Source organism: Morone saxatilis, unplaced genomic scaffold (genome assembly GCF_004916995.1).
Source record: "Morone saxatilis isolate NCDOM2014 unplaced genomic scaffold, NCSU_SB_2.0 Contig10, whole genome shotgun sequence".
Lineage (NCBI taxonomy): Eukaryota > Metazoa > Chordata > Actinopteri > Moronidae > Morone > Morone saxatilis.
Window position 1 is genome coordinate 7,187,884 of NW_023339652.1, and position 26,110 is coordinate 7,213,993.

At 40.1% G+C, this 26,110-nt stretch overlaps 2 protein-coding genes across 2 annotated transcripts in view; one reads left to right on the forward strand and one right to left on the reverse strand.

Moving 5' to 3' along the window:
* The window catches only part of snd1 (staphylococcal nuclease and tudor domain containing 1), a 101,033-nt gene extending 86,319 nt beyond the window's left edge, over positions 1-14,714 (reverse strand). The window contains exons 1-9 of the mRNA XM_035680780.1: positions 14,476-14,714; positions 11,835-11,984; positions 10,729-10,849; positions 10,040-10,121; positions 5,573-5,733; positions 3,787-3,878; positions 2,826-2,984; positions 2,616-2,722; positions 2,082-2,177 (exon numbers count right to left, since the gene is read on the reverse strand). Coding sequence (XP_035536673.1) covers positions 2,082-2,177; positions 2,616-2,722; positions 2,826-2,984; positions 3,787-3,878; positions 5,573-5,733; positions 10,040-10,121; positions 10,729-10,849; positions 11,835-11,984; positions 14,476-14,550 — 1,043 coding nt within the window. The 5' untranslated portion in view covers positions 14,551-14,714. The remainder of the gene's footprint in view (positions 1-2,081; positions 2,178-2,615; positions 2,723-2,825; positions 2,985-3,786; positions 3,879-5,572; positions 5,734-10,039; positions 10,122-10,728; positions 10,850-11,834; positions 11,985-14,475) is intronic.
* A 6,079-nt stretch (positions 14,715-20,793) lies between these two features.
* pax4 (paired box 4) lies at positions 20,794-23,683 on the forward strand. Its single transcript, XM_035679047.1, has 10 exons — positions 20,794-20,827; positions 21,033-21,163; positions 21,318-21,533; positions 21,624-21,714; positions 21,990-22,130; positions 22,245-22,327; positions 22,414-22,477; positions 22,625-22,692; positions 23,036-23,141; positions 23,364-23,683. Exons 1-10 carry the CDS (start codon positions 20,794-20,796, stop codon positions 23,681-23,683), a joined length of 1,254 nt encoding a protein of 417 aa, XP_035534940.1.
* The last annotated feature ends 2,427 nt before the right edge of the window (positions 23,684-26,110 follow it).

Genomic DNA, 26,110 nt, shown 5'->3' on the forward strand with positions numbered 1-26,110 from the left:
GATTGGACCTGCTCTGCTCTCTCCACTCTATCCATCACTCAGATAATAAGAAGTGAAAAGTCGAGTGGACGAGAAGAGGGGCGGAGTGTATGATGATGGGATTGATGGATAGATGTGTCCCTGGGAGAGTCGGTGCATTGCAGTATTAGGTGCCGACAAATGTCACAGGGACAAGTATGGAGGGGCAATGACAGGCCTGAGTAACCTTCGCCTGTCCAATATGTACTTCGCTGTAACGGCTCAAGCAGTTGCAGGGTCAGCATGACATTTCCCCATCACAACTGTGCCACTTTTAACAACAAGTTTTTGGAGTCAGACGGCCCTAACGCCATTTTAGAGGTCTTTGACTCAGCAAATTTTCAAGCTGTCTCAGATCATATTTATGGTAGAGAAAATGGTTCTATTTTAACCAATAAACTACACAGAAAGTGATAATCTGGACAAATCTTTTGCCAAAGGCATGGTGTCCCTGCTGATGGCTTTTTATTCCCTAAACAAACCGACACACAGGAGGAGATGACATCCAGCAAGCCTCCTCTGTGGTTTGTTTGGGGGAGAGCGGTTGCAAGGGAAAAGAGGACAGAGAAGAGTCCTACAGAGAGCGAAAAGTGCACCATGGTTTAACTCAGGGGCATCAGCAGTGCAAAAAATAAAAATAAAAACAAGTGCAAGGATACCAGAAAGAGGGCATGCATAGTCCCAGGGATCTTGATTAGGTGGGGCTTTTTTTTTTTCCTGACTCACTTCACATGTCTTTTCATCCTTCTTCCCCCAAGTCTCCCTATACCCTTTCCACACAAACTCAATCTCAATTTCTTCTTCAACCCTCTACCTCTCTTTTTTTGCCGTCCTCCTGCCTTTTTCATACACCCTCCTGAGCTCACCACCAAACATTCCCTCAATCCCCCACTGCCCACATCCAACCCTCTTTTATTGAGAGGGTTCAGGGAGATCTGAGGGCAGCTCACACTGATAATATAAATGTTTTATCCTTTCTCTAGCCTCTTCCCTCTGACTCAGGAAAAAATATACACACACAGTTTCTTTTTGCGCCTTCTTTATGTGTGCAGTTTATCAAATTCATTCTGTAAGCATATTGTCAAAGCAACACCTCCTATGCAACCCTCAGGCTAGCCATGAATTTTTCAGGGTCTTAAAAGTTCAGGGTCTGGAGGGAGCAAACCCAGACAAAAGACAAACTTTTTTTTTTTCCCATTCCTAGACAAAAATATATCAACTGAAGGGAAGGGTGGGGTGCAACTCATCATCAAAACGCACACAGTGGGACCAGATTTAAAGCTGATGTTTTAAGACTGGAGACGCTTTACTACGTTAAAGCTACAACTTGGACACTATAATATGTCATCCCATAGTAAGACTGTATTATTAAAATGTATCAAGGAGTCCATCTCACCTGATTTGAACTAATGCGTGCTGACAACTGGGAGAGAGTGCACTCCCTTTGTTCTAGATATTAAGGACACTTCTTTTCTCCTGGGGTCCTGGCCAATAACCTCCAAAGCTAATATATATATAGTTCTTGGCTTTTGGGGGTCGTTCTGTGCTGCTGCTACAGCATACGCCAGCGATTTGGCCCTAATTTGACTGGGGAGTGCTTCAAGGTTGCTGTTAAGCATTCCTCCCAGTACCTTTAGTGAAGGGATTTTTATTTTGTATTTTTATTCAGTGGGGTGGGGGTGGTGGTGGTTGGGGGGTGAAAATAAGAGGTGTCAGGAGGATATAATTCGTTACAAGCCTCAAAGTGGCTCTGCTTTTGCTGCACTGCTGGGAGAAAATTGGAAATGCCGCAGTAGACATCAAGTGATGGAAGCAAAGGAAGCGACGAGCTTCCCCCTTAGCACTGAAGCCAAATCTTATTCATGCTGGATAATGTCTGCATGTCATGCTGAAAGTTTTATACCTTACTCCTGCTTTTTATCCGTAGTATACAGATAAGTGAGGACTTTCAATGGAAGCAAGATGACCCAAATTGAAAGACATTATGTTAGGGGCTAAAGTAAAAGTGCCAATTTGAAACACCTTCACCAATGGGACATAGCTTATAAAAGCCACTTCAGGACCTTACCTTCGCTACAAATTGCCTGTCCTTCTGGTCCAAGTTGGCTGTGGGTGCCACGTAGTCCTTCCAGATGCGGACCTTACGCTCTTTAGCAGATCTGGCAAAGAACAAAATCACATCATCATCACCATTTGTAGTCCTCAGCAGCCATGTTATATTGAGACGTTAACGGCAAGTGACTAAAAATTATCCATTTGGCTGGAAAAAAACGACAAAAGCTCATTAAAGTGAGTAAATGAGAACATAGTCACTGCTGCAATGATTGTAGAGGATGAAAATCATTGCAGCAGAATAGATTGCTCATCTCAAGTAGTGGTGGCATAAATTTGTATACTATATAATTTGCACAATCATTTTCAAACTCAAGAATCTGCATGTACTTTGTTTACTCATTATGTCTTGATGTCCTGATTTCCAGAAACAAATATACTGTTCAGCAGAGCAACAGCTGAATTTAATAATAACACTTTTTAATAAATGTCCATTTAACATTCAAGAAAAGTTAGGTTTTCTGCATGTCTAAAGTTGCACACACCGTTCAGCAGCTCTGAGTTTCTCTGCTCCCTGGGTGTAGACAGCCATGGACCAGTCCACGCAGCGAGCAAAGCCTTCCTTCAGCAGGAGTTCTGTTATGTTGCCATTCTGACAGAAAAGGGAACACAGACAGTCAAAAGAACAATTAATGAGATAGAAAGTCTGAATTTTAATGACCGCAAGCTGGGTCTCGCCTCCTGTGTGTCTTTACCGGGTGGAGGATGGTGCCCAGTATGATCTGGTTGGGACAGCTTTCCAGGATGATCTGAACATCTCTCTGCAGAAGACGGGATTCAGTGAAGAATTTGGCCTCTGCTGCGAATGGCTCTGGTGTCTCTGTGCCATCCGCTTCCCGCTTGAACGTGGGACACTGGAGAGAAGGAGAACACACATTATAACACAACAATACTCACATCTCAATCAGTAGGGTAGTTTTGCAAGCCTTGGGAAACATGATAAAATGTGTCCAATTTGATTGATTACATCGCCATTGTGAGAGACATTTTTTGTTTACTGCAATTCCCTGTAGCCGACCAGTGCCTCTCGGAGTTTTTTTGTGTACACAATCTTCTGATATAATCTGCTTTTTATCTGTGTACTACTATTATCCACTTTTAACCGATGTCACCTTGCTGCACATGCTATCTGTATTCTCCTTAGAGTGTGGCAAAAACACCAGACAGATATAAACACAATGGGCACGACGAGCAGACAGGCCTTTGAACAACGAAACAAAGAACACCTTGAAATGGATGTAATATCTTCAAGTGGGAGATGAAAAAGATTAGTTATCTTGAGTGGCCCATTGGCAAAGCCGGGCTTGGTGAAAAAGATTGATGGGGAAATTTAGTGGAGCGGATATGACACTGGTGGAACAAACACAGGCTTAGGAGGAGTGACAAAAATGAGTCTTTTTTTATATACTGCCTTAAATACTTTATTAATAGTTTTTGTGACAGTTTCCTCCACAGCTGTTTTTCTTTACTTTCGAAGCACAGCCATTTTATCTGCACGTAGGTGGCCAATTGTGCTTTTATTTATTTGCTTACAACTTAGTGTTATTGTACTGTGCTCCCGATTAAAAGAAAAAGGTTTAGCAAAAAAAAAGAAAAATTAGCTTAGCAGTTCACATTTAACCACATCTGTGTTTGCAGCAAGTGAATGGTGGTTACCTTAACTCCAGACAGCATGACAGTGACCAGGTAGTGGTCTGGGAGCAGCAAGGCACGAACAACACTGCCGTCACGCACATGCTCGATGATGGCTGGGGGGAGGAAAGAGGACAGAACATAAAACGTTTGAGGGAGAGAAGAGCGTGTTAAATTACAATTACCATACAGACATCAAACTCTCGGATTAGACTTGCTTATTTGTGGGCTGGACAAAATTTATATTTACCTTATCAGCACTATATTTCATATTGGAAAATATGGAGTGAGGATTGAGTGATTGGCCATCCAGAATGAAAAACAACATCTTATTCTTTGAGGATAATGGCCACGGACGAAGGAAAGTCTGAATTTATCCAATTTATTTTAATCCTGGGAAGATTGTCATAGCATCTATTCCCTGTTTCAGCAAGGTCCTTCATGGCACTCATTGAACTTAAATCAATAACACCTGTGATCTGCCAAAAACAAGCAGTGGAATTAAAGTGTCTCGCTAAATGCTCACTCTCTGGTACTTCTCGATGAGGAGCAAATCACGGCCTCCTTGGCAGACTGTGACACGCCACTTAAAGTAATACTCGAACAAATTCTGTACCATACACTCACTACCGAAGGCTCAAAGAGGTTGCTGGAAAAAGGTTTGCCGATTCCTTCCTCGCAGCATAAAAAGGCTGTGGTCAGCTTCAATTAGTTTTGGTTACAATTAATTTAAAGTTTTCACAAAATGTCAAGAGAACTTCTGAATCCATTTCTGCAGCATAATCTGCTGCTCTGCGGTCAGCATGTGAAGTGTGTTCGAAACTAGTTCGCCAAAATAGAGCTAACACGCTACTTTGGTGCCAACTTACCACAGCCATTGTTCTCTGGGACGAAGGAGACTACATATTTACTGTGTTTGTTTCCTTTAGCCACCTCTAAAGTCTAAAGAGGTAAGTACTTGATACTCAAACGATTTTTTTTTGAGTATCAGTCAGTCTCGACTATGCTATATGCAACACATGAAAGCTCGAGACAAGGTCAATTTATGAGGAAAGCTTTTGAAGTATTACATCGTATTTTTCTCCAAAATCATATCACTCAAATGCTGCTTCTCCTGACCTCGAAAGTACTTCAAGAAATTGGACAGGATGTGAGTCACCTGTGTGAAAAGCATTTCACGCCTAAATGGTGTTTTCATGATGGGCTCTCTCAATCTCTATATGCCTTCTGTGTGTGTGTGTGTGTGTGTGTGCGCGCGTGCGTGTGCATAAGCAGGTAAGAGAGAAATTGGTATTCCGGTTTTCAACTACAGCAATGTACATTTAAAAAAAAAAAAAGGACTCCGGCTGAACTGCTGCCTCCAAATTTAAAAAGAACCCAGACTGTCTCTCCTGAATAGTAAGAACAAGAAATAAAAGAATGAAACGGCCTTCCCCCTGTTAATTTTCCCATTCAATTAAAGGGTAGTGGAATGAGCTGAGCCACTATTAATGGCAGTCGCCTGGAAAGGAATTGAGCGGCACATTAGAGCTCGGGCAGGGTCAGAGATGAAAGACTGGAGGAATGAGCTCATGAAGGGTGATGTAGTGTGTGTCATTACATGCCCTGAGGTGAACATTCGGACCAGAATATCTTCAAGCAGAACGGTTGATTTCTGACACAGCCTGCAAATGTGGCTTTTATGGGAAAATAGAGGCTTATGTATTATTGAGTGTTTTTATATGCCATGTGTCTTTGTTTCTTAGGCCAAGCTTTCTCTGTCTGAGTGTGTCAAGTGTGGATGTTTGCATGCCCCTCCCAAGCTCATTACCGTTGATAGGTTTCTGGTGCAAGGAGTCGACAAAGTTCCGGGGGTTCTCTATGGTGTACTTCATGTCGCGGATGGTGTGTGTGCCGCCACCCTCACTCCACATTCCCTTCTTCGAAGCCTTAGACTGGTCCTCCAATTCACAGAGCCTGGCCTGATCTGGACTGTTCAAACACACACAAAAAAAGAAAAGTGTAAGACAATATAAAAGGACAAAACACATTTCAAACTCTGGACAGCTGTTAAAGTGAGAAAATCAATATGTTGCTCTCTATATATGAAGTGAATAAAGGTTAGCTGTACAGCATGATTGTTTTGACCTCAATCCAATCCATTTGAGTTTTTTGCTGCCGTTTTTCCAACCAACAAAAGCAAAAAAAGTTGAATATGGCACAAATACTTTGCTTCTCTTTCCAGGCAACATCCTTTAGACCATCCTTATAACAGATGGCTGAACACCTTAGGATGGGGAGTTCAGTTCATCTGTTTTAATTTTAAAAGATCGGGGTATTTTTTACTGAGTAAAATGAGAAACCAAAAGGAAATCTCTAGAGCAACTTTATTAAATTCACTTAGTTAAGAATCATGAAACTCCTACTGTAACCTGCCGCGAGTGAAACTGATACTGAAACCTTCACAGATGGGCTGCTTACCAGCTTTGAAAAATTTCAATGCTGTTAAAGAACACTGTTGCAATAAAGCTGTGACAGCTCAAGTTAAAATATTGCTCTTAACTAGGTTAAAAACACATCTATAAAGATCAAAGGATCTTTGAGTGGCATAAAGCTCCTTTGACAACATGCCATTAAAGAAATATATAAATATATAGAATTACACCGCTAGCGCAGCCTGTTAACAAGTCGCAATTAATTTCACACCAGTCAGAAAGCAGTAGTCACTATACCTAACAAGGAGAAAGGTTTTTACTGTAGAGTTGCACCCCTTGTTAACTTCAACATGTTCTAATTGCTCTTAAGCCGGCTGTGTTAAAACATGCCGCCCCCCAAACGTCTTGTCGCAGTACGCAAATATTAGCATTACAAGAACTACAATTACAACAACCTGCGTCCAATGCAAAAACTATTTCACGTCTATTATGTTGGGTTTATTACAATTCCATCAAGTTACAGAAACGGTTGTAGCTTTTCGGTGCAACAAAACTGTCATTGGTCGTTAACTTCAACGCGTACAACCAGTGCTCATTAAAACTATAGAACTGTATAAGTAAGGGTTTGGTCAGGCTCCAGCTTTGTTGAATTAAGTGCCGTTCCTGACAAACTGCACTGCTGTTTTAGTGGCTACCAGCTGATGACCAGATTATAACTGCTTAAAAAATGTATCCGAGCATTCTGGGAGGAGACAATAACAGTGTTTGACAGCTCCTTCAAAAGCAACCACGCAGCTGGCTACAAACGCCACAATTAATTCCATGCTGGCTCTCTAAATTGTGCAGCCTAATGCTTTTTGAGGGCCCTTGTACAACTTTAATTATTCATTGCTTCAAATGGCCAACAGGCTTTTGTTTTTCCAAGAAGCAAAGGCTGCCCGATTGATATGGGAGTAGCGATAGTGACTAGAGCTTGCAGAGGCAACAAAGTGGGTCTCAATTAAAATGCCACACACATAAACACACATGTAGCCTGTTCTCCAGCTGTGTGTCCCTAATTGGGCTTTTGGACTTGTGCCCAAATCCGTCAAGTTCTCTTTTCCCACTACACTGATTTAGCTACAAACTTCAAATTAAATCGAAATAGTTTCTTGCTTACTGAGCAACAATAGCGAAACTTTCTCTAAGAAGTCAATCGTGCTTAAGCTACTTAGAATTTAGGCGCTTAACGGGAACAGAAAGCTACAAAGATAAAGTGAGAGAAGCTAACAATGCAATCAAGGAAAGCAGACATTGTAAAGCTTCAGAAATAAATGGAAAGCAAAATCACAGGCAGAGATTGGTATAGATATAGAAATAACTTCATGTGTGGAGGCAGATGATAGTGAACTTAGCCATGTCTACAAATAGACTGGTTTCTTTTTAGGTCAGCAACTCCTTCCAACCAACACAAATCAAAACAGATATTGATGGGGAAGAAAGTGCAATACTGAGCAAGACTACTGGAGAAACAAAGGACCAAGGAAAAACACCTTTCAATTCCCTTATATTTGAACATGCTGTAGGCTACATCTTTCATCTCCATATGGCTCCCTAGGGCAACCAAAAATACTTTAAATAGATACAAAATGTTGAACCTTAGCAAGCCATTTTACAGCTCCCTGTTGTGTTTGCACAGTTGAAGAAGATGTAGGATGTCAGGTTCCCCAGTGTACTTGACTGGAAGGGTTCCACTCCTAGTGAGCAGCGAGGCCCAAATGAGCACAGTTCATCCCCCAGACGTTTACACCCCTCAACCAGCACTCCTCTGGGGCTCCAGTTAAAAAGGAGCAACGGGGGGTGGTTATAAAGCACGATCGGTCTCCATGTTAATGTGGCTGCTCCCTTGTGCTCTGGTGGGTGGGCGTTATATAAGCCAATCAGTCAAACCCCCTGCCTGTGGTTTTAATTTTTTTAAAAAGGAAAGTGTAATGCAGAGGAATCGGACCAATTTTCAGGCTCTATTCACCTCAGTGAATGGATAAAGCATTTTTAAATAAAAGCAGTCTGACTGAGTGGCAGAGACTAAGAAGCAAATCTGAGCAGAGGAGATTGATGAATGGGTCTGTAGCAATCAGTGTATGGCTCAGCAGCACCAAGGACAGAATTTTTTTGTATCGATCAAGTGAAACTCAGTCCAATTATGAAGCCTCCTTCAGCAAACAAAAAACAAAACCCATCTGCGTGATTTAAATAAACATAAATCTGTCTGACAGACAGCGGCAATATGTAGGAAGATTGATTTTGGAAAGAAATTGGGAAAAGTGGACCATTTGCATAACTATAACCCTTTATGGTGCTTTGTGCTACTGTCACATTTAGCTGAATCCAGACCTAAAAATCCAGTGAGAAATAAAGTACTAAAAAAATTCCACACTAGGGTATATGTGCAGGAACGCTACCTCGAATCAATCATCTGTCCTAATGTGGCACTTCAAGCTGAATTAATTTGCTCAAAATGTGTTTTCTTTTCAAAATTTGTTCTTTAACAGCATTTTTACGCTACATAAAAATGGCCATTTATATGCAAAAAAGCTGATGTTCAAAATACATGGTTGTTAATTTTTTAGTTCAAATTAAATAACAAACCAATAATAAATGTGGACAGACACAAAAATCTGCATATTTTCATTTAAATCTAGTATAGTCAAAACAAAATTGAGCATCCAAACATATTCGAAAGTTGAATACATAAATAGACAGAAGTGAGCATTCAACCCAATTTGTGAGTGTTCATAATGCTTTAATAAACCAATGAAAACCAGCCCCAAACAACTGTGGCCCATCCTGCTCTGGTGCACCGCTGAGCACTGGCCCTGGCCCTTAAATTTGTGAACTGTTTTCCCAAGCCACAGTCAGCTCCTGAACATGTTTAACTGCACTGTCCAGAGCCATCATCATTATAATCACCCCCATGATTATGATCACATCATTGTTAGTGTGATCAACGTGGCCAGTCACGAGGGGTAATTATATTGGAGGCTAGTGCACTGAGGGAAAAACTAAGGCCTAAAGTCATCACTGAGTAATGGGCCTCCCCTTTGGCCAAATGATGCCCGCTTACACTTAAAGCATCATTTACATTAGTGCTTGTTCTGGGCCATTGCACAGAATGCTTGAAATGGGTCATTAGTGGCAAAATATTCACATCATCTCTGTTCATGTTGGAAGATACAAATGTAGCAGCATGAGTCAAATTGCTTGTAATGTGTGCAATGTGCAAATACTGCCACTGGGGGGGATATACAGTACTTTGTCATATAGCGCTGGGTGTGCAAGTGTATTTAGGGGATTACTGCGTAAGGGCAATGTAGCAGAAAAGGGTTTCAGAGGGACAACATTGTAGCAGCAGGGTAATACTGCCACCATCTGGGACGCCATGGCTCTATCTCAATTCTCTACCAATTGAGGACTTATGTATATCTCCCTGCAGACTTACCAGCGTTGCAGAAGATCCCATCATGCTGCCAAAAGCGATTTCCTCCTCATTCAGTGAAACGAAGTATACAATTGCAAACTGAAACTAGCTTTGACGTCCAAAATTAAAGCACACTGACCGAGCAAACCGTTTTGGAGGGAAAAGCACTTATGGTATCAGTCACACTCAAGGTCAGTCATGCCAACGTGGCTGATTATGGTATCATAACAAACATAATACACACCACAGAATGTATATGTAACGATTAGACATCTCGAAGATAAACTATGACACATGGTACAGTCACACATATTGGGATGTGTAGTGAACATATCAGTACACATAATCTCATCCAAATCTATTTACTTTTTGAGTATTCTTACCAAAAAAGGGAAAAAAATCTTACTTGTTGCCTCTGATTCCTTCCCTGCGGACTGTGGCAAGGCCCTCGTTCACCAAAGACTCAGCAATGTTCTCGCCTGTTGTGTCTAAAAATGAGAGGAAAAAGAAACTATCAAACACCACAATGGTTACAATTACGCAGCATTTAGTTCCGATCAGGTCATTTGATTGGACAAGAGGCAACCATGAGCTGATATTTGGTGTAAGAGGAACATTTAACTATGGGAAATCACTTTTTGCAAACAGTTGTTGGTTAAATCATACCTGCAGTTAATAATCTAACAGCAGGTATAACTTCCATGAAAAATACTTTACAGTAGTGTACCACCACCAAACTATTTGAAAAATACTGTATGTATGTATGTATGTGTATATATATATATATAAAAAATACACACAAACAATAGTTTGGTAGCACAATCATGTCCCGTGATTCTAGTGACGCCCAGAGTTGCCCTTAATAATTGCTGCATAACTATGTAACAGTTTGATTTCCACATCACAGATATACGTCGAATTATTTCACTATAACATGTTTACTCTGATATGATGTGGCTTTATTTCTCAAAATATAAACTGCTGAAAGATAAAAGAGAAAAGGAACGTTTATGGTGTGAGTATTTTTCCCTATCCATTAAGTATGTGGACATCATTCAGACCAGTCTGTGATGTTAGAAGTGACAGTCCACTCACCTCTCCCCAAGTAGACCATGCCGTACTCCCTGCCCAAAGCGGTCTTGATTTCCACAGTGAAGCACACTTCTTTGCCGATTAGCTTCTTCCGCAGGAACTCTCTGGCTTGAAAGGCCCATGGCTGCAATACAGACAGGAATATTAATGCACATTTAAACAGGGCGATCAAACCAAAAGTTCAACCACAAACAAATTATCAAGGTGACTTGTCAGTATCACTGGAATTAAACAACCAGTAGAGAAATACTGCTGCAATAACAAACATCATTTTTCATTTTAAATAAAATAGAAATTGTGTTAGTGTATTGTATTATTGTCAGACCAAATTACAGTCTGATCACAGTTAGATGTCCCCTAACTGCAGGTTGTCTCCTTTTGCCTATTCACAGCCACCAGACACAAATAAAAGCCCACAGTAGTAGAGTAAAAAATAGTATCCATCCACAAAACAATAATTAGCAGTGTGATTATCATGTAGACTGCAATAAACATTCTATTCAATACGATATTAGTGTGGTCAAAACAAACTCTCGTGGTTGATTTAAATTGATTTTTTTCTTTTTATCTGATAAAAAGAAAAAAAGCCATGACCGTTTGTCAGAGGCCAAATTGAAAATGTATTTAAAAAAGCAAACATTTGAGTCTTGCAACTTTCAGATACTAATATTTTTTTATAAACAGGCGGCAGAACAGACGAAAGTAACGTCTGGCTGTGATAAACAAATTGATGGACTTTTCAAAGGCTTGATAAGAAAATGTCAAATTACACCAGTGGTATCTTAAAGCCTCGAGCTCAATTGAGAATCGACATGTTTATCTCCAGGCTACATCATCATTTATACAATCAGTCATGCTCTGAATACCAATTCATACATAATCACACTGCTACTGTTCAATGGAAATGAGGACAGCAAAGCCATGGGACAAAAATTTCAAAGCTAAATCCACACAGTGAAAACAAAGATGCACAAATCGGCATTCGCCCCCTTAATTGGAATATGACAGTGTGCGTGCTGCTGGGCTACTTAGCAGGACCTTGTTGTGCCTTTGCCGAACACAGACACAAATATAAACAACCACAAACACAATGGGATGGAAGTGCTCACCTCATCGGGGGTGTCCTTGGTGTCGGGCTGGGCCTGAGCGGCTCGGCGGGCCATGGCCCCAGCTCGGATATTACTGAGATTGATCTGACGCTCTGGGGGTGGGCCGCCTCGAGGCTGGCCCCGAACAATGATGGCACAGCCTGACAAGACCTGGGGAGATGACAGTAAAGACAGTCAACTGCAGAAGATGAAATCCACAGTAAAAGTATTGGCTACAGTTTCATTTGGCAAGACACTCTTTTTCTTGCTTCTTAAAATCTATTCATCACCAAAAAAAGATGCAATTCACTGGCCACAAACACCTGGAACAAATACCAATCCCCACCCTTTCAGTCACCTGAGTGGAAGGAGAATATTACTGGTAGGTTTCAGTTTCGTTTTCCTCTCAGACAATACACGTGATCCGATACATTCAGTAAACCATAGCATTTGCACTTGCACTATGGCAGGGTCACGCAGGATACATTTAAAACTGTTGTAAGATAAACAAGGAGAGTAGGTAGGCAAATAAGGAGCTCATCATTTTAGTAAATCCGTCCGAGCTCATGTGTAAAAACTGTTGCGCGGATGCAAATCATAGTTGCAAATTCTAAAGAAATCACAGGAGCTACATAAAAAGCGCAAAAAATCCTGTTGGGATGTTACAGGAGCAGGAAAAACTATTGTCGAGCTAGAAAGCAACTTCACACTGCACGTTGCCATGGTGACAGTGTGTCATTCAAACGCAAGGTGAGATCACGCCATCTGATAACGTAGCTAAATACGAGAAAAAAAAAAGAAAAAAAAAGATAACCTACTCTTGGGTTTGACAACCGCGGCATTTACACGAATCTGAGCAAACAGCTTTTATCTGCGGACTCTCCAGTGTGTCTGTGGGGAGCATCACTGGGGGCTGTTGATCTAAGATGTGGTCTAGATAAAGTCTTTCATCCGATCACCATTGTTCCCCACTATCTGACTCAGTACCTCCAAGTACAGGCTAACCACCAGGCATGGGGAAGAAAGAGTTAAGGAGGCACTACCCCCCCCCTCTTCTCTGTTTACAAAAGGGCCAAGTTCCACTTGGAAAGTACTACAGGGCTTTGCTTGACTCCCTCATCAGCTTTCTCAAGGCACAGAGTTGACTGTGTGAGATGAGGCTCATTAATGAAGAGTCTAATAATATTACAAAATGATGTATTCTGTGTGCATAATAAATCAAAGACAAGGGCGGAACAGTGAACGTGAAGAGTTCATTTGAAATTCCAAATGAATATTAATCCAACCACTCTCCGCTGCACTGAGAGATACTGTCATTATTCCTCCGCAAAACCCTCAATTCCATCGGTAATAAACCCGCAAGAGTGCAACCGACTCACACACTTCCTTCTCAAGGGAGGACACCAGCGCTTACCTGTTTACAGTCGTTACCACAGGTCTGAAAACAGCCCGTCTTCAAACGCGTGGGGACGTGTGTAATTATGTGTTGCGCACTGTGATAAAGTACCTGAGTGACATGCACCTTTTATAACTAATCCCAGTATGGAAAACAACTCAACATACACAACAAGAGAACTCTGTACCTTTGTTTCACAGTCATGCATAAGACACAGGACTTCCACAGGAGAAACTGAGAAATCTAACTTTATCTAGATGAGTAAAGGTTAACGAGCCGTTAGGACAAAGTGACAGGTCCAATCTGAAATGAAATGGAGGTGAAGTACCATGTGGACGAACAGAGGCCACACACGTCCAAGATGAATGGGAGATTATGGGGGCAAGAAAGCTATAGCTACGTGTCAGTTTCCCGTGGTTGGCTTTATACAGCCCGCTGAGGAAAATGCTCTGTCTCTGGTCTGAACACATGAACCAGCTCGGCTACTACAAGAGTCTGGACTTCCTAACGATAATGACGAGTGCTTTAACCGCTGAAATATGACACAATGGCATTTCTAGGAAACGCTGAGAGGGACAAAAATGAAACCACATAACTTCAGAGAGACGCTTTTCATGTTAGCTTTCACGCTAGTTGGCCATTTACGTGGGGCTCAGTGAGAAAAACGAATTCAACTCGCGTGAAAACAGTCAACCCCGCGTTCAGTACCACCGCAGACCCAACTTTCTTCACATAAGTGTCAAGTCAACTAAAACACTAGTTGGCTTACAGTTTGCTAGCCGTTAGCTGGGAAACTAAACATCTGTTAGCGTTACAGCTAACAAGTTACTAACGTTAAATGACAGTAGTCTCCAGCCAACCTGGCCATTACTTAAATAAAAATACAGTTTTTTTCTTTACACGGTGAACTTTTCCCAGCTTAATATTTGCCAATACTCGTAAGTTACTCATGGCCAGCTAGCAGGATAGCAAACGTGTGCTAACGTCAAATGGCTTCAGCTTATTAGCAGGCTAGCAAATGTAGTAGCTAGTGTTAGCTGGCATGCTGCTGCAGCCAGGTGAGCTGAATGTTAGTGACAGCGAGTGACACAGTGCCAAACAGTGCTTTTAACCCACAGTTGTATTTATATCGTCAAACAAACTCAGCTTAAGTTGTAAGACCACCGACATTTAGTTGAGCCTTCGTTTGCGTTAGCCCTTGCCTCACTACGCTAACTAGCCGTATCCCCACACACATATATATATATATATTCATGTGTTAGTTACCATTTTCACAATTCCTCTTTGCAGAGCAGCAGCCGGAGAAGGGGCTGTCTGACTTGGTGCCGAAACAGATGCCATGTCCACCGGTTAGAGATATAACGCCGTTGAGGGGTGACCAGGTGAGGGAGCTGGGACTCTTGAAGTGAGTGACTGTTCTACTGAAAGCCAAGAGAAAAAGGCTGAACACCGATCAACACACACGTTATACCGGAAACACACTTTGCCATGCATACACACACGTCAAAATCTTTCCGGGTCCGGGGAGCGGAATGAATGGGAGCGAATGGAGCCGCTTCACGACCGCGTAGGCAAATTGAAATAAACTCTTCCGGTGCTAGAGGTGCGACACGTCAGCATAGTGTTAACCCAGCTAATGCTGCCTTCAGGGTCTCTCGGAAATGTTCCATTTCGATTTGAGTCTCATAAAAACGACCGTACAAACGGACAATTGAAGTATAAATGTTGCCAGAAAGAGGTACATTCATGTTTAAGGTTTTGAGATCACATAAGTTGTCCAAATAATTTATGTTAAACATTGTTTACTTTGTTTTAAATATATAGCTTAACTAATTAAAAGTTATACTATATATTGACTAATTTTCACTATTTTTTTTTTTTTTCAAGAAATACATTTACTCCATTATCCTTAAAGCTCCAGTAATATTTAGGATAACGTATTGGGAGAAATGGAATATAATATTCAAAGGTATGTTTCCATATGTCTATAATCACATGAAAATAGGAATGTGTGTTTTTTTTTTTGTTACCAATGAGCTGCTTGTATCTACAGAGGGAGTGGGTCCTCTTCTACAGAGTCCGCTGTGTTTAACCCCCACGTTTCTTTCCACTGTAGCTCAGAACGGACAAACCAAACGCTTGCTCTATGTAGGGCCTTTTTGTGCTTTTTGCAAGTTTCATTGCCACCGTAGTTTCTCCTACACACTTGTAAGGCAAGCAGTATTCAGTTGGTTGCAATCTAGAACTTCACCACTAGATGTCACTCAATCCTAGATACTGGTCCTTTAAAATGTTGTCCTCGTCATTCCACCCCTAAAGCATTATTACTTTTTTTCCACAAGATTTTAAGAATAAAAATGGTAAACCAAATAAGACATAGTTTTAGTGAGTGTTTTAGTGATTCTATTTAATATTGATAAGATGTCACACGCAAACATCGAACACACAAGCTGGTAGGCATGCAATGTAGATGCAAAATATTATTAAATCTTCAATGTTCTCCTTTATAGACCAGAACTAACCATTAACCCGTAGACCCTTTTCACATCTGGACTTGTCAAAGCATGAAAACCACAGGCGGAATTAATAACATGAATTATGGCCTCATTTCATTTAGGTGAGCCAGTTCCAGAGTCAGGGTGCTCTGGTATTGTGAATGCTCACCCACTGTTATGGCTTACTGGGACACTTAATGGAATGGAGCCATTGTTAATATTACTAGTAAAAATTGTGCTTATCAACATTCAACATTTTAACATTTCTTGTATGAAAAGAGTCTTCTGAGAAGTTACATTACAAAACGTGGGCATGTGATGACATAGGAAAAGTAATTTGAAAGGTGTTACCACTTCAACGTTGATTCACTGATGAGCAGGCTGACTCATTAAGTAAATGTTTGTCAATTTAAACTCTAAGAAGGTTTTTGTTAAGCTATGATACAATACTAATGACGAATCCTAAGTAATGGACAGCGTCACCAAATTGTGGTGATTTAATCATACCAGGGATAATCTTGCATCAGATGAAAGCATTTTATATTTCTTTTGATTTTTCTGTTCTGCTGCTGCTCAGTTGTTCTTGGCAGCTTGCAGATATGAGTAACTGTGTGAGTGGGAAGCAGCGCATTGCTTAAAAAGAACCTTAATACTCAGGGGAGCTTCTCTAAATATTTGAAGGCTAAATACCTTGATATGTTTATTTATATCATGACTCTTTAAATGATTTGACATTAAATCCCTAACTTGTAATGACTACTATGAACTGTGTGTGGCAGAGAGATACAGGCAGACTGGTTCTGTTTATCAATGGAAAAAAACATGTACAGATTGTACATAAACAGAGATAATTGTTGAATTTTTCCATTGGATACATGCATGGCTAACCCGTCGGCGAGGCATCAGTCGGGTCAAGAGCTGACTAGGTGACTGGCATTATACCATGGGTGAAGGAAAACCCATTATAAAATGTCTCAGTAAAGTGTTTGGCCATCACAAGCTGCCAGAATACCTTCAGAGCTCCTTGGCATAAATTCTGCTTCTGTCTGGTTAAATTCTCCGCTGTCTGTAGATCTGCCAGAGCAGTTGTTGAGCAGTTGTCACGAAGCACAGAGTTTGTATCAGCATCTCTGCGTGTAGAAAATATGTCAGTTTAAAGTAGAAGAAGTTATTTTAACAGTATAGTGAATGTTTTATAGGTCTATTCTTGTATTTAATTTATATCTAATCAAATTTTATTGCTGCAAATAACTCCCCTTCCTACATTCCACCACCTCTGTCCATGCCTATGTGTGCATGCTACAAATTATAGTGGCTTATGCACATATAAACATATGTAATAAGCTGTGTATGGCCCTCTGGCTGTCACATCACATGTCAACCCTGGCAGAGTTGAATGACTTGCAGGGTGGACATTTTGGCTCACTATAGTGTTTGTGATGATGCTTTGGATGATCAGTGGTTGCGGAGGGGATTTGTCAACAACTAAGCATTATCCAACTAATATATTTCGATATTATTGTAACAGATGCATTCACCATATTAAGCTATGGCAATTCTAATACACTGCCTAATACCAGAACATCTTCCATTTTTATTAGTCTGTTCCCAGCTTATGGAACTTAAGGACTTATTTTTATTTATTTGTCATTTTCATTTCAATAGAACAGTCAGTTTCATTAGTGTTTTATCAGCTACTCACTTAATTTACCAGTTTCAGGAGAGAAGCAGGCATCATGATATCACTGCAGAAAAAAAGAAACAAATAAAACACTATGATTTACATTCAATTATGAATAAATCAGACAGAAGAAAATAATGACAAAATAAAATGTTTTTATTTAAAAACGTACTCACATTGGAAGTGGTTGTGCACTAGCACTCATAGCTACTTTTCTATAAAAGTAAAAAAAAATAATATTAAAGTAGAAGACGTTTTCATAAATAATAAAAAAAAATAGCACGAAAGCTAATCATACGTGGGCGTGACTTAGGCGCATGCGCCCCGACACAGACAGTCAGTACATTAAATTAAAATTGCCAAACTGTGTTTCTGTTAAATTCCTGGTCAAATCTATCATTGTCTTTGCAACAGACTGTGCGTTTACCTACAGTTGACTGCGTTATTGAACAGCTGGTAAAGATTAACTCGGATTTGCCACAAACTCTTTTGGTGATTGTCGTACAACCTTACGCACTCTTTGGCTAATGCGCATCATAGGACCACACCACAACTTCACACCACCACTGTAGAGGAACGCGCACTGGATCTTCAATGTTCCGTGGACGTTATTATTAAGAAGGCGGTTATAAGCAACTGTTAGAGCTTAGCTGGGTAATGTAGTTTAATTAAAACCCATACGGATATGGCTCGTTTTGTTAAAGCGCCGTGCGCAAAGTTTTGGGTAAAAATAAACTGGCAATCCTCTTCACCAACAAACCTAACGGTACTTGAGAAAGCAGGAATATCGCCGGCCTGTTTGGTGTTTTATGTCATTTAGCCTGTTTGAAGTCATTTGTTTGTGTGTTTGAGCTGCAGTGCGCAGCAAATACTACAACCTGCAAGGAGTGACGCAAATGTTCACATACATTTTGTAGATTTGTGTCAGAATCAAGAGGAAAGATCTCCGCCGTGTGCATGCTATTTCACCTGTGTTATGAGAAGATACGATGAATAAACAGATTTTTTAAGATAATATCGAAATAAAAGAATTTTCTCTTCAAAAAAATGATGTAATTAGTCCAAAACGATGGTAGAGAATAAATGCGGTGATGTGACATAGGCAGTAAGCGTAAATACAGTCAATCTATGCTGGGTATAATGTGTAGGCACTTAAACAAGTCAATAATCCAATTTTGAGTCTTTAAATGTTTAAAAAATAAAATAACTGGAACATTCCAAATAACCTTAAGACACATTATTTTGCGTGTTTTAAAAAAATAAGCATTTAATACTCAGTTAAAACGGAATTGTATGTTAAGATAATGATTTCTGTTTTTTAGCCTACTGCTGAAATCGGCCAATTTTGTCACGGATATGAAAATACACAGGTAGGAGATCTATTAACAATAAAAGACTGAAAGACGCGTCTGTGTTCACGGGAGGGAAGAACATTCACTAAAGTCAAAATCTAAATCAAAAACCTAGACAATACATAAACCTCATAACCATGCGGAGAAAACTGCTGGACAAGCGACCATGTAGGCAGCTCCGTTGCGCACACAGCACCTCGGCGCGCTTTGGAGAGGTTTTGGTAACCTTTTTACGCGGATGAATTAGTCACATTTCTCAACGCTTCAAGACGCATTTAAGCACCGACATATGTGTTTTATGCACAAAACAAACACATAGGATGTGCTAGTAAAATGTCCACTTATTTTGTGGCACGATTTAGCCACTTAAACTGCCGCTGACTCGTTTGGCGAGCCCAGAATAAAATTTACGCACCACGAATATGTGGCACTGTCTTAAACAACACAATCTAAGTACTTTAATCAACCTCGTTTGGCACACACTGTACGTGCAATAAAGTACTATAAATCAATGACCACATCAACTGCCCGGTAATAAATAAAAAGGCTTGCCTTATTTGTCCTTTGTCTCGGTTGGCAAGGAGATGATGGTGTCCAAAAATGGCTGTCCTCTATCTAACCTGGCTGATTGTACACAGAGAGTATTATTGTCCTCTAACTCATGGTTAATGTATAATTTGGGCCATATGGCATTTTAAAATCTGAGCCTTTATTTCGGTGGCACTTCGATCTGTGTGGACCCAACTAATGATATTCAATTAGTCATTAAACAGGCCAAAAGACGAGCCTTGTGTGGGTTTTCACATAGGCTAATATTTGCTCGTCAAATATTTCCCTTTGAAACGTTTACAACGCATTTTTATCTGCTGGCTGCCCAAGGAACATCTGTGAGGGTTATTTTAGCCTCCCTCTTCTGGATAAACGAGGTCCCCCAATTGGCCCTTTCCTTGCGCCCATATACGAGTCTATTTGTTCACGTTTTGAAAGAAAATGTAATAAAGAGAGACTGGGTGATGGATTTATGATTTATCAAAAGCACTTTACCATATGGCAGTCGTCATCAGTCATTGGCGCAGATTTCCAAATGTTTGTTTTATGAAAGGAGACCAGAGATCCTTTTAATCTGAGCCACTTAACCTGGGGAAGGATGCTCAAGTCACGTGACCACACGTATGGAAACATACCAGTGTTGATCATTTAGTTTCTTTGGAAGAATTTGTAGGATCATTTTAGCGGGATAACGTGCACCGAAGCAGAAAGTTTAAGGACTGAATTGTGTTGCACTAAAGAAAAATGGCTCGTCTGATGGAGACTGTAGGCAGCCACTGCGCAAAAGGAAAGCAGTCTGAATTCCCAAACTTGAATATTACCATATTTTTCCACTGATAACAGCAGTACACAGACATTTTGAATTTAAAAAAAGAGAATTTATGAGAATCCAGAGGTAGAAATATTTTGTTTTGGGGGGTCGATTAAATGTGGCAGCCAGGAAATCTAGTACACTCTTATTTAGGGACTAAAAAGTAAAATAAGTGTTACTTGCTGAAGGAATCTTTGGAGGACTCTTACAGAATCAGGCATTTGACCACGACTCAATCCATCTACCTTCCTCTGGATATTGCTTAAATCAAAATGAACTGGACACATTTTTGTTTTTGAAAATCCCTGAAAGAAATGAAAGTACAAGTGGAATGAAAAGCAGAACATTGTTATATGTCTTCTGCAGCCTAAAGACACTTCGGCAGCACAGACCTACCAATCTGAGGCCCATTTTAAGTCTAGAATGCCCACATTCACTTCCAGGCAATATTGACATTTCAGGTAACAGGCCACCACGTCATGTTGAGGTCCGCAGGCCTATAAATGTCTGCTGAAGGGCGTGATTCCTCTCATTGTCATTCACCAGAGATACTCGGAGTCACCTGGACGATTTATTTTTTCTCCACAAGCGACGTGGTGTCGTTGCACATTTCGCATCCTAGGCTGCTTTTTTTTCTGGGAACATTATTTTGTTTTTGTGATCAGTTTCCATCACCAAGGCTGGGAGCAAGCAGGGATGTGTGGAGCAAACGTTGATCTGCCAAATAAAGGTTATTACTTTTTAAATGTTTATGAAACTGCATTTTCAAGCTATTATTAGATGGTAAGACACCTAATTAAACAGTCTGGTGAGACTTTGCAATGCAATAAGATATGAACTATAGTAAATGTAATTAACTTTTGCTATGTTTTCAAAAGGGATAAGCTATTTAAACCAAATAATTTAAAAGACAGATTTAAATGTGTTATAATAAGGTGGTGGAAGTGTCAATCAGCTTGGTGGGATGTTTCTCAACGGCAGACCTCTGCCAGAATCCAAGAGGAGGAAAATGATCGAACTGGCCTCGGAGGGAGTCCGTCCAAGCCAGATCTCCAGGATCCTCCGGGTACGCAAAAACCTTTTTTTGCACAATTAACCACATTTAGGCAAGACACGTTGGCTGTTATTGTTGGTTATTCTCACCAACAGGTCAGATGTAGCAAATAAAAACATCACTTCATATGTTTTTCATTATTCATTGAACTCACTGCGTATTTCAGGTGTCCAACGGGTGCGTCAGTAAGATCCTGAGCCGCTACCGCCGCACAGGACTCCTGGAGCCCAAGACCATTGGAGGGAGCCGACCTCGGCTTCTCACCCCCGGTGTCATCTCCACAATCATCCAGTGCAAAAGGGAAAATCCAACAATTTTCGCTTGGGAAATTCGAAAACGGCTTGCAGCAGCACGAATATGCAAGGCCTCCAAAGTTCCCAGCGTAAGTGAAATTCCAGTTTTGTTTCCATGAAACTGAAAATGTTCCAGCGTTTGATGATGCTTTTTTTTTTGGACACTGTGCTTCTGCAAGGTGTCGTCTATCAATCGGATTTTAAGAAAGATCCACTTGGACCAGGGGCCGATGTGCATGGAGATCAATGCGCACATCAGGACTGAGCAAGGTAAATCGCCTGTGGAGGTCATTGGATTGCTGAAAATAAGTGAAAGAAGTGAAATTGAAAATTTATGGTCATTATAAGGGACGTATAGTTCCCCAAATAACCTAATCTGATGGTTCTAATACCAGTTTATATAATCCTGCCTGTGAATTTGCACACAAATAAACTGTAATTCAAAATTTGGGTGATAAACAAAATGTAGGGATGAGTTCAATTAGGTCTAACCAGCATAACAAGCTGTGTGTGTGTGTGTGTGTGTGTGTGTGTGCATTGTGCAGATTTGGATTCTCTGATTCAAGAAGAAGTGAATAAGAGAAAGATTTTCGAGACAGTGTGCAGTAATGACCAGAAACCTAAAGGTGTCCAGCACCGAAACCGCACCACCTTCACCCCAGAGCAGAGCACAGCACTTGAGCAAGGTAGACTTCAAATCTTTAAAAAATGCATCCATGCATGTCTCAGACTAACCCAATTCTTTCTGTTTTTTTCCACTCAGAAAAGCACTTAAACACATGTTTCTATCTCCCACTCAGAATTCTCTCACAGCCAGTATGCAGATATGTACACGAGGGAGAAGCTGTCAGCTGAGATCAAACTTCCAGAGGACACCATCAAGGTAGACTCATCATTTTCAGCCATCAAAATGCTCAGAATCACACATTCAGCCATTCTGCTATTGAGATGATTATCTGTCTCTCAAAGGTCTGGTTTTCAAATAGACGGGCTAAATGGAGGAGGGAAGCCAAGCACAGGAGTAGCACACAGAGTAAGTATGTGTGTGTGTGTGTATTTGGATTCAAGTGTTCAAGTCGAGATTTGGCAAAATACTACATTTCAAAATAGTAGGCTCTTCAGCACATGTCCGTTCACACCTGACAGTTATTTGACAAAATATATTTCTCCACACCTACAGACCTTCAAAAGCAAAGAGATCTTGTTCCTGTGAATCCACCAATGCCGCACACCTTCACATCTCAACAGGTACAGTGTGAATTAGCACTTTGTGAGACAAACTTTAAAGCCCCTGAAAGCTTTTTGAAACAGAACACTTTTGGTTGTTTCAAGTGAGACATTTCTTTTATTTTTCTCTGTGTTCTTCTCACTGGTTAGAAATGGATGATGAAAAAGCCAACATGACATATTTTCATGCGCCAATTAGCATTTAGCAACATTTGAATGCAGTTGGTGGGTTGTTTGGTAGTACTGGTGAAGCAGATTAGCTTACTTTTTGACTCTTAAACTAATTAATAATAAATAATACCTTTAGAAGATTTTTAAGACAGACACATATAGTCACATTTGGAATATCTGTGTTGATTTGAAGGCAACAGGAGTGTCAAGAGTCTGCTGTGAAAACTCAGATGCCTCCGCTACATACAACACAGTTGCCAGGAAGTTGCAAAATGCCTACTTCTTCCCTTCAGAAACAGGTATGATCCTGCAAAATTCTTTTTTTATTAAATCAGTGGGTCAAGTTGTCTCTTTAGTGTTTCATTGTCTAGATTTTTAAAAGATTAAAAAGTAGTGTAGCCATGTTGATGGTAATAGTGAGTTTATATGCTGTATGTGTAAATGTAAGTGCAGCTACAGTGTGTAATGTAAATGTTTGAGAAAGGAAACTCATTATTCTATTCCTTCAATCGGATATACAGGTATGGGAAATTCTGAACATCTGGCATCCATCTCAGTCCCACCCTCATTCCTCCATCAGTCTAATAACACGATGGCACAGACCATGACAGACAGGACTCCACTGGATCTCCACAGAGATAGATTCACATTCCCACTGGTTCACCATCACGCCGATGCAAGGACATCCCTCCCTTTGGCAACTGAGACAATAAGAACAGACCGCCCTGTGACTCAGTGCTGGAACCAGCAGGATATTCCTTTTACTTGGAGCCAGTTTCCAACAGATGAGAGGTTTCTGTTTGCACAGCAGCCCTGGGATGTGAATCGATACCTGGACTAAATGTGTGATCACACTCATAACATTTGTGTTTGATGTGCAGGGTTGAAAATGCATGTAATTCTCACTGCATCAGTTTCTAGACTGGAGGGACACATTCTAACCACCAGAGGGCGACAGAGAACTGGAGTTACAGTCTTGTCCTTTACCCTCACTCTGCAGCTTCACTCATCACCTTTCCTTTCTTGAATTGCCATTAAAAAGGAGAAACGTAGAAAGATCTTAAGTATGTTTATAAATTCAAAGTTCTTGTCGTAATTTTTGATTGGCTACATCAGAAAATATTATTGTATTTTAAATGAATCCACTAAACTAACCTGTAAAGAAGAGAAAATTAAAGCAATTGTATAACACATGCTGTGCTGAATAAAGTTGGACAGATAATATGGTAATACTTCAAAAAAAGGTGGTAATCAGTTTTATTTATGTGAGTTTCCATGAAATAATTTGCTCTATGCCGACATGTTATTAAGCCAACATGTTCTGTTTGAAAGGGTGTAGATTTTAGAGGGTATGTTAAGTCCTAATAGAGAACAATAAAAGAGAAATATTTGGGTATAAGAGCATAACTTTAACTGGATTCTCTACAGTATATCTGGTCAGTTATGTACTATGATTGTAACATAAATCATAGCTCCATGGATCATTTAAGGTTACCACTAGATAATATGGATGTTATCTCTTTTATAGTCTTGGGCTTGCTGTTTGCTTAAATGCAGAAGGAGATTCAGGCGTTCTTCCAAAAATTTCTTTCCTTGGGAGGCCAGTGGGAAAATCTATAAAAGTATAGCTTCAAAAAGTCTAAACATGACCTGATATCTGCTCCGCTCGGTATCAGTTTTTATGACTGCAACAGGGCAGAGGCATTGAGTTCCTTTATATCCCTTTACTACAGTGAAGAGACGGTAAGACTCGGAGTTTCTCGATAATTGGTCAACGGGGGAAAGGTTGGGATCAGAAGGCAAACAGCTTGGCCAGCAGCATGGAAGTCGCCTACTGGCAAAATGACCTGTCGGAATTTACTGCTATGAAGGCAGATAGGCAAATTACATCTCCACATGACAGTATGCGTTTGTATTGTGATTTCTGCTGAATTCGAATCATCTGTATCTTTTAAATAGCTTTTGTTCAGCTATTGAAGTGGGAACATGATATTTCTCCTCCAATACATTTCAGAGGCAAATTCTGCACTTTTTACTTCACTACATACATTTAGTTCACAGATACAAGATGCTTATAAAATAGTATACATCGTTCTCAACCTTTTTGGCCGGTGACCCTTTTACAAAAAAAGCAATGTCTAACTGTGGCTTTCTGACATGCTCCACATGGTTTCTTAACTGTTCGAGTTTCCAAGATGTAAAATGATCTAATGTTTCACAAAAAAGCACAGATTAAAAGTTCAAAAATGAATAGAGATTTGTGTAGCAGAACTTTCTTTTTTTCCAACCCCATTAATCATCTCACAACCCCTCAGATTTATCTTATGACCCTTTGGAGGGGCCTGACCACTAGGAACAACCGCACTATATAAAGTAGTTAAAACCAGCTCCACTTCAACCAACTACAGCAGTAAAATGCTGCTCTATGCATTAAGGCGTCACTATTAACAATCTAATGTCACATATAACTATATTGTGGGAGATAAATGTTTTAGATGGGGTAGTAAATGTATTTAGTTTGTTTAGGGGACTTGATTCATCACACTGGGTCTGTAATTCTTCAGAGAACTAGCAACTCTCAACATTTTGGAAGAGTTTCTCCTACGATATGAACACAGTAAATTTTTCAGCTCAACAAGTGCTTTTATTTTAGATATTTACATTTTGCTCATAATAATTCTGTACTTTTACTTAGTTAGAATTTTGAGTTAAGGACTTCTATTTACTTTATTTATTTATTTTTACATCTATGTATCGCTTCTTTTACTGTAAGTAAAAGCTCTGAGTACTTCTTGTATAGCTTTTACTTTAAAAAAAAAAATTTAAAATGTAAGATTAATTGAAAAATGAATCTTACATTTGAAGCATTATCTAATCTCACATTGAGCAACCAAAAGTTTTTAGAGCTGCTTAAAAGTTCACCCAAGTTCAATTGTATCACACTTGAGCATGGGATGGACAAATTTGTTATCCGAATGTTTAAGACATGTTATTATTTATCTTCTTCTGTGGTTATATTGATGACTCTGGTTGCTTTCAGCCACTTAAGAATAGTTATCATTCACTAGTATTTGCCTCTTGGAGTGATTTAGGGAGTAAACTGCCAAAAACTGAGCCAAACCAATTCTAAGTGTGTGCTGCTTCCTTTTTCCCTAGACATATCACACATGGGAAAAGCCAAGAGAAAGAAACCAAACGTGGCCAAATGTAATGTCAAGTTGTTTATTAAAATAGGATTAATACAAAGGCTATAGAATTCAGAAAAGGT

What these genes read in the sequence shown, in the direction of transcription:
- pax4 (XM_035679047.1), top strand. Translation starts at nt 20,794, where the DNA reads ATGTGTGGAGCAAACGTTGATCTGCCAAATAAAG. An exon ending in GCACATCAGGACTGAGCAAG is followed by an intron (nt 21,715 to 21,989) that starts GTAAATCGCCTG and finishes TGCATTGTGCAG; the next exon opens with ATTTGGATTCTCTGATTCAA. An exon ending in GAGCACAGCACTTGAGCAAG is followed by an intron (nt 22,131 to 22,244) that starts GTAGACTTCAAA and finishes TCTCCCACTCAG; the next exon opens with AATTCTCTCACAGCCAGTAT.